Below are 8,686 nucleotides of genomic sequence, written 5' to 3'. Positions count from 1 at the left end.
TTTCTTTTTTTTTTTTTTTTGAGACAGAATTTCGCTCCTGTCACCCAGGCTGAAGTGCAATGATGTGATTTCAGCTCACTCCAACCTCCGCCTTCTAGGTTCAAGTGATTCTCCTGCCTCAACCTTTGAATAGCTGAGATTACAGGCGTCCACCACCATGCCCAGCTAATTTTTGTATTTTTAGTAGAGACGGGGTTTCACCGTGTTGGCCAGGCAGGTTTCAAACTCCTGACCTCAGGTGATCCACCTGCCTCAGCCTTCCAAAGTGCTGGGATTACAGGCATGAACCACTGCACCTGGGCCTCTTCAATCTCTTCACCCTGGGTTTCCCTTCTCCCCATTTCCAGCCATGCCCCGGATATCCCAGTGCATGGTTTCATTTGACCACCACATATTATGAGCCCTTTCTGTCCAAAAAGACTTGATGAGAAAGGCCCCCCACCTCTTTACTTTCCTCTGCTGCTTCCCCTGGCTCCCAGCTCAGAGGCAAGGAATGGACAATGTGACTTAGGGGTCAGCATGGGGAGGGGGTCATGGACGGCCCTGGTGGAGCCCCACCCACTTCGTGCTGCCCACCCACTCACCATCATGACATACGTGCTCATGAACTCAGCCAGGAACTCTCGCACCATCTTCTTCTGCAGTGTGTTCTGGATCTTTGCTATCACGGACCACGAGACCATTTTGGAGCCACGGGTGGACCTGAGACAGTGACCCGAGCCCACGGACAGAAAGGAGACTCAAGTCTGCCTGCTGCCCATCAGCTCTTCAACTCACAACTGAGTTAATGGGTAACCCAGCAGCCTCACCACACACACCTCCTCTTGCCCAGGGCAGCTGGGACAGCTGGAATTGGAGACGCTTGAGAGCCATGGGGACATGGAGAGGAACTGGGGTAGGTGGCCAGGCCACGCTCCTTCTAGTTGGGACTGGACCAGTAAAAATGGCACACTAATGAAGCCACTTTGCAGGGGGGCAGGTGGGGAGCTGAAAGTGCGATCCACGATGCCAACAAGTCTCTGGGAAAAAGCAGGGTAGGAGAGAGCAGACTGGAAAGTGGAGCTCAGTTGTCTCTGTCTATCCATCTGTCTGTCTGCCTATCTGCTAGAGCCAGAACTTTGGGGTCACAGGCCAGGGCCTGGCAACAGTGAGGCACTCTACAAACAGCATGAGGTGTGACAAAGTCTGCTGCCGAGCTCTATAAACAGCACTGAGCGCTGAAACATGTGCCAGGTTCTGTCAAAGATGAAGGGGTTAGCAAAATGCACCAGGTTCTACAACCAGGTCAGTGCAAACAGAGGTTTGTGAGAGAGTGAGTGAATGAATGAATGACCGAGAGAGAGGGAGGGAGAAAAGGAAGGACTGGATCTTACTTCCTGGTGTATTTTCAGTGCCTAGCACAATGCCAGGCCATAGTAGATATACAATAAATATTTGTTGAATGAGTGAAAACGGGGGAGTCTGTCTTACTCTCAACTAGATCCTCAAAGCTTCCCAAAGTGCCTGGCACTTAATATATATTTAGTGAAGTGCACGGTTAGATGGACAGGTAGATGAAACAGTGAGTAACAGGTCCCAAATCTGCATATAGGGAGAGGTATAGGACTGGAGTTTGGGGAAGGTGGTGGGGTGGGGATGGAAGATAAAGAGGAAGAAGAGGGGCCGGGCCCAGTGGCTCATGCCTATAATCCCAGCACTTTGGGATGCCAAGGTGGGCAGATCACCTGAGGTGGGGAGTTCGAGACCAGCCTGACCAACATGGAGAAAACCCATCTCTACTAAAAAATACAAAATAAGCCAGGCATGGTGGCACATGCCTGTAATCCCAGCTACTTCGGAGGCTGAGGCAGGAAAATCGCTTGAACACGGGAGGCAGGGATTGCGGTGAGCCAAGATCTCACCACTATACTCCAGCCTGGGCAACAAGAGCGAGACTCCGTCTCAAAAAAAGAAAAAAAGTCAAGGGGAAGAAGAGGGATACAGATACCTCTAAGTGTGGCCTTAGTGCTTATTTGGACTAGTCACTCTGCTATCTCACTGTCTGCATGCCCAGAAGCTGACACCAGCCCCTCAACTCTTCTGGCCAGGCCATCCTTGCACATCACATACTGCCTTAGCTGCAGGCCTTTGCACATGCCAGTCCTACGCCCAGAATGGTCCCCTGCATCCCCAGAGGCTCCTTAACCTGCCAGCCTTCTTTTCTTGACCTAAATTTCCCTTTCTCTGGGAGAGCTGCCTACGCCTTCCTCTAGGCCATTCACTTCCTCCACATGCCCCATGGTGCCCACTCTTTCATCTGGGGCAATGCTCATCACACTGCAAAGTAATTGCTCAATTAGATCAGGCACAGTGGCTCACGCCTGTAATCCCAGCACTAGCTGAGGCAAGCTGATCGCTTGAGCCCAGAAGTTCAAGACCAGCCTGGGCAGCACAACAAAACCTTATCTCTACAAAAAAAAAAAATTAGTCAGATGTGGTGGTGCATGCCTGTGGTCCCAGCTACTGGGGAGGCTGAGGTGAGAAGATTGCTTGAGCCTGGAAGGCAGAGGTTGCAGTGAGCTGAGATCACACCACTGCACTCCAGCATGGGTGACAGAACGAGACCCTGTCTCAAAAAAAAAAAAAAAAAAAAAAAAAAAAAAAAAAGCTTAATTAATTAACTGTTTTTCTTCCTAAGGGCTGGGATCATACCAGTTTCCTTCACTGCAGTGCCTGAACACAGTAGGCATAGTAGATTCAATAAATCTTTGGTTCATTGGCTGGTCGTTGCCTGCTGTGTGCTGATGAGAAAGGAGCCAGGCTTCCAGGATTCCCTTGGTGTTCTGGGTTTCCTGCTCTGTCCACCTCTCCCCTGCTTCTATGGTACCTTCCCAGGGCTGTCTTTGGGTTGCTGCTTGCCTTGGCAAGGTCTCTTCTTCAGGGCTGAGGAGGCTGGCCATGGGATAATGAGACCCCTATACAATGCTGCATGGGAGCTAGAGTTGGGTGGGGACCAGTGGATTATCCACACAGCTCTGCATCCCCCTCCATCTATTCATCCCTGGTTTTGTTTCTCTGGGGCAAGGAATAGAGCAAGGAATGGGATGGGGATGGGTGAACTATGAACAGAGGGTCTCAGCTGAAAAGTGGAAGATGTTTTATTCCATGCCTGGACATCTCTCATTCCCTCTGCTTACTTTTGCTGCTGTGAGGCCAGGGGAATTTAGGAGTCCTGAGGAATGCTGCTGCTCTCCCTAGCAGGGTGAGGTGACCCTCACTGGCCCCCATCTCACCCCAGCTCCCGTGCTGGAGGCAACCACAGAAGAGAGAAGAGAAGTGGACAGAGCAGAAAGCCAAGAACACCAAGAGAATCCGGGAAGCCTGACTCCTTCCTCATCACCACACAGCAGGCAAGACACAGTAAGCAACAGATAACCACCAACCAGCCAATGAACTCAAGATTTCTTGAATCTACTATGCCTAGAATGTTCAGGCGCTGCAGTAAAGGACACTGGTACGATCCCAGTCCGTGGGAAGAAAAGCAATCGATTGAGCAATTACTGTGCAGTGTGATGAGCGCTGCCCCAGCTGGAAGAGGGGCACCACGGGGCATGTGGAGGAAGTGAATGGCCTAGAGGAGGGGGTAGGAGGCTCCCAGAGAAAGGGAAATCTAGGTCAGGAAAAGAAGGCTGGCAGGTAAAGGAGCCTCCAGGGAGGCAGGGATCATTCTGGGCATAGGACTGCCATGTGCAAAGGCCTGCAGCTAAGGCAGCATCTAATGTGCAGGAATGGGCTGGCCACAGAGGAGGGGAGGTGGCATGAGATGGGCAGAGAGGGGCCAGGGCCAGGTGGCAGAAGGCCCTATGGCCCACATTCGGGAGTCTGAACTCTACCAGAGGGCCATGGGCCAACTGGAGGATTTCAGCAGGAGGGCTGCCTCCCCTGCGGAGGCCAGGATGGAGGAAGTGTAGTTAAGGCAGGGTGAGCATCAGCTTCTCCACAGATGAGTGGAGAAGTGGTGGCAGCCCGCGCCACAGAGATGGCAGTGCCAGTGGCCACAAGAGCACAGTCAAGCTGACAGGATTGGTGTTCGGTTAGAGAGGGAAGGGAACGGGGCAGCTCAGCGACGCCCTCGGGTCCTGGCTAGGGCAGCGGAATGACTAGTGTGGGGCGCAGCAGAGAAGCTGCGGGAGAACGGACGAGGAGGCCCTTTCTGGACGTGCTGAGTGTGAGAAGCCTGCTGGCCACCTGGGTGGGATGGCCAGTGAGGAGGCAGCTGGTCATGTGGTCTCACTTACAGACACATTTGGAGGTCAGCAAATCACAGATGGTCCTCTGAGCCATGGACACAGAGAGAGCCCAAGGAGAGGGTACAGACTAAGAAGAGGGGCCCAAGAAAGCCAGCCTACAAAGCAAGGAACTGACAGCCAACCAGATCCCCTAAGTAATCTGCTAACCAACGAACTAAATAGCTAACAACTCACTAACGCTTGTTTGTTTTCTTTTTCTTTCTTTTTTTGAGACAGGGTCTCACTCTGTCGCCCAGGCTGGAGTGCAGTGGCACAGTCCCAGCTCACTGCAGCCTGGACTTCCCAGGATTCAAGCGATCCTGCCACCTCAGCCTCCCAAGTAGCGGGGACTACAGGAGCACGCCACCGTGCCCGGCTATTTTTTTTTCTATTTTTTGTAGAAATGGGGTTTTACCATGTTGCCCAAGCTAGTCCCAAACTCCTGGACTCAAGCAATCCTCCCACCTCAGCCTCCCAAGGTGCTGGGAATTCAGGTGTGAGCCACCACGCCCGGTGGCTTACTAACTCTTTGACTAATCTATCAAAAACCAACTAACTGATTCTCCTGTTAACCAGCTATTAACTCATTTAATTATCTAATCAACCAGTCAACCATAAACTATCCAACTAACCACAAGCCAACAATTCAACCTGCTAACCAACATTTCTTCATTCAACAAACATTTGTTGTCCAGGCATGGTGGCTCACGCCTGTAATCCCAACACTTTGGGAGGCCGAGGCAGGTGGATCACTTGAGGTCAGGAGTTCAAGACCAGCCTGGCCAACATGGCAAAACCCCATTTCCACTAAAAATTTTTTTAAAAAATTAGCTGGGCTTGGTGGCAGGTACCTGTAATCCCGGCTAGGGGGGCTGAGACATGAGAATAACTTGAACCCGAGAAGCAGAAGTTGCAGTGAGCCGAGCTCGCACCACTGCACTCCAGCCTGGGCAACTGAGCAAGATTCCGTCTCAAAAAAGAAAAAAAATTTTTTTTGTTGAGCACCTACTTATGAGTCAAGCACCAGGAATACAAAGTTAAAACCCACTCTCCACCCTTGGGTCACTCTGTTTAATAGAAGAGATGGGTAATGGCAACATTACCAGAGAGAAGCAGCCTGGGACTGGGGGAGCTCAGGGGAGGCATGGGAGGTGAGGCCTGAAGGCGGTTTTGAAGAATGGGCGGGTGGTGGCCTGACATGGCCATGGGGGAGTAGGGTGGTGGTAGAAAGAATGGTGGAAGCTGTGCCATTCTAGATATTTTAGGAGATTGGTGACTGGATATGAGACACGGGGGAGAGGGAAGTATCAAGGATATGACCTGAACTTCTGGCTTGAGCAACTGAGGAGAAGGGGACTCCTGACTGAGCCAAGAGCATAGGAGGAGCTAACTTGCAGGGGGCGGAGGAGGCCATTTCCATCTAGGAGCTGAGTTGCCTGTGAGACACCAGTGGGTCTCTAGAAACAGGATCTAAAGCCCTGGAGAGAGACATAGGCTGGAGGCAGTGATGTCAACAGAGGGGCATTATTCGTTGTCTCCGTCCAAATGTACAACAGGCCAATATCCCTGCTCGTGTGGAGCTGACAGCAATGAAGTGTAATAAGCAAGTACATTTGTATAAGAGAACTTACCAGCTCCTATGGAAAAAAACAGCAAGGAGAGGGGAATTGGGAGTGCAGGGGCTGGAGATGGGGTGTGATTTCAAATAGGGCAGTCAGAGTAATCCTTGTTGAGAATGTGGCGTTGGAGCAAAGCCATGAAGGAGATGACAGTGGGCTGTATGTTAACTGCAGAAAGCCACTCAGGTGGAGGGAATAGTCACCAGAGGACTCCCAGGATATTTGAAGAAAGCAAAGAAAGTCAGTGTGAGGCTGGGTGCAGTGGCTCACGCCTGTAATCCCAACCTTTTGGGAGACCGAGGCGGGTGGATCACCTGAGGTCAGGAGTTCAAGAGCAGCCTGGCCAACACGGCAAAACCCCATTTCTACTAAAAATACAAAAAAAAAAAAAAAATTAGCTGGACATGGTAGTATGTGCCTATAATCCTATAATCCCAGCTCCTCAGGAGGCTGAGGCAAAAGAATCGCTTGAACCCGGGACGCGGAGGTTGCAGTGAGCCAAGATCGCGCCATTGCACTCCAGGCTGGGGGACAGAGTTGGATTCTGTCTCAAAAAAAAAAAAAAAAAAAACACAGAAAAGAAACTCGGTGTGGCTCAGTGTGGCTGGAGGAGGGAAAGCAGGGGGCTGGAGTGGGGAAGCCAGAAAGCTAACAAGAACTACATAGGCAGGGCCTTGGCCATTGCAAGGACTGGTTCTTGTTCAGCCCAAAGACAACGGAGCCTAAGAGGGTGAGAGGTGCTGAGTTCAGTTGAGTTGAAGGCCACCTGCACGCCTTGACCCTCATCCAAGTCTTTCTGAGCCTTCCCTCACCCCAGGACCCAGCCCAGGCAGCAGGTGTAAGATGCTCTTCTTCTGGGACCTCAGGGGTGAGTGGGTGGGTGGGGAGGAGGAGGTAGAGGGGGGACAGCTACCCCAAGGAAGAGGTTGAGGGTGGAGCAGGAAGGGCACTGAAGTGGGCTGGGTGGAGGACGGGGGCTAGAGGGGGAGAAGGGGGTTGGGTACTTACCGCCTGTGCCTGGATGTTTGAACCATGTTTTGTCTTTCAGATTTGTAGATGCTGAGGAGCCAAAGAGAGGTCACCATGGCTGGAGCACACAGAACTTGGCCCCACACTTCTATCAGACCTTGGCCCCCAGGGGAGAAGCCCTGGGGCAGCTCCTACTAGTGCCACTCCCTTAACCCAGCCAAGCAACAGGAGGGAGGAGCAGTGCTCAGCCAATGAGGCGACGCCCTGGAGACCCACCCACCCATGCTGGCCCCAGGACCCCAACCCCAGGCCAGACCCTCCAGCGCTCCTCCAGACCTTCCCTGTCTGCAGCCCGGCTTTGGACTGTGGAGATGCCCTCAGCCTCTGCTCAGTGGCTCCAGCCTCGTATTTGCGTGCTATACATTGAACCTCAAGCCCACTTGCTGCTAACTTAAACTGTGACTGTCCAGGACCTGCACACACACACATGCACGCACACGCGCACGCACACACACACACACAGAAGGTGAACACACAGGATGAGGCTCTGAAAACTCATTTCACCCCTGCACCTTGCCTAAAAATTCCCCTTTGTACTCCTATCTTTCTCTCTAACTGACAGCATGAAGGTAGCCCCAAGTCCCCTCACCCTGTCTGTCCTCCTCATTCTCTAACCCAGTTCCCTCTAGCTGCAGCACAGACTCTTATCCCCAGCCCTGACTGCAGAAACCCTCCAGCCCCAGCTCTAGCCCCGCAGGAGGGGACTCTGCGGGAGGAACAACTCCAGCAAGCCGGCAGCTGACCCATCTCTGGCCTGTACTCTTCCCGCGGTGGTCCACTGCCGGTGGTCTTCAGCTCTCTCCTCCTCCCACCCCCATGGTCTGCTGACAGCCCAGCCCAGCGCATCCCTGCCATCTCTGCTCTACCGCTGGTCCTCCCAACAACCAACTTACAGGTAAGGAAACTGAGGCTCAGAGAGAGGGTGTGTCTGCCTGTGTCACACAGCAACACAGGACTGCACCAGAGCCAGAAAGCCAGGCCTTCCACTCCCAGCCGAGGCTCCTTCCCCAAACAATCCCACAGTCACCTCGTCCCTGTGTGGTACCAAAGGAATGGCCCTTCCAGATCTGGGCACTGAGGAGGCCGCCCCATCCACCCTGCCTGGAGCCCCACTCACTCTGCTGAAATGCCTTGTGATTCTCAGCCTCTGCTTTGGGTGCTTCTCAGTTAAAGCGCATCTTGATCTTGTTCCTCCAAGACAGTCCCTGGCTCAGCTTCCACCCCCAGCTGGGGCTCAGCTATCCCTGTGTCCCCAGTCCAGAGCCTGCCTCTCAGCCCTCCCAGGGCAGCCTCAAGCACTGCTCCTGCTCCTCTAGGGGAGAGGTCAGTAAGGCTAGGGTTTGGCTGGTGCCACTTGAGCCAAGTCCAGATGCACTGCCCAAAATAACATCTGTCGTCTGGCCAGCGGTGCCATGGAGACCGAGTTCTGAAGCAGCCCTTTGTGAGGTCAGAGGTGGAGATCGGGGTGGGCACTCTGGGCCTCACAGTCCCAGAGGAAGGCCTGTCCTCCAAGCCAATGTGCAGCCTGACTCTGGGGCAGCGCGTGAGGAAGCCCTCCCCAAGCCCCAGCCCTGGGGAAGGCTGCAGAGGCCTTTGAGCCCCCAGCGTTGGGGAGAGCTGTGCAGAATAGGACTGGAGGTGGAAGTGTTGGAGATCAACAGCCAGGTGGAGGGGACGCGGGGAGGCCGTGGATCAGTCCTTAGGGAGCCCCATTCTGAAGGGGGAAAGGGAGACTCAAGCCCAGTCCTCAGGGCCCCCAGTCTGAGAGGA

The 8,686-nt window shown here is 53.3% G+C and overlaps 1 protein-coding gene across 7 annotated transcripts in view; it reads right to left on the bottom strand.

Annotated features, from left to right (window-relative positions):
- Nucleotides 1–8,344, bottom strand: part of AQP7 (aquaporin 7) — a 21,243-nt gene extending 12,899 nt beyond the window's left edge. For 2 of the 7 annotated variants that reach the window (XM_031934047.1, XM_031934046.1), the window contains exons 1-4: nucleotides 8,034–8,229; nucleotides 7,193–7,329; nucleotides 6,896–6,946; nucleotides 585–702 (exon numbers count right to left, since the gene is read on the bottom strand). In XM_031934047.1, the coding sequence (XP_031789907.1) occupies nucleotides 585–702; nucleotides 6,896–6,921 (144 nt within the window). In that variant the 5' untranslated portion in view covers nucleotides 6,922–6,946; nucleotides 7,193–7,329; nucleotides 8,034–8,229. Of the gene's footprint in view, nucleotides 1–584; nucleotides 1,020–6,895; nucleotides 6,947–7,192; nucleotides 7,330–8,033 lie in introns of all 7 variants that reach the window. The other 5 variants (XM_031934048.1, XM_023201639.2, XM_023201649.1 and 2 more) reach the window with 4 other exon arrangements.
- Between the last annotated feature and the right edge of the window lie 342 nt (nucleotides 8,345–8,686).

This window comes from Piliocolobus tephrosceles, chromosome 14 (genome assembly GCF_002776525.5).
Source record: "Piliocolobus tephrosceles isolate RC106 chromosome 14, ASM277652v3, whole genome shotgun sequence".
Taxonomy (NCBI): Eukaryota; Metazoa; Chordata; class Mammalia; order Primates; family Cercopithecidae; genus Piliocolobus; species Piliocolobus tephrosceles.
The sequence above is the reverse complement of the archived record's forward strand: the minus strand, read 5'-3'. Positions and strand labels throughout refer to the sequence as shown.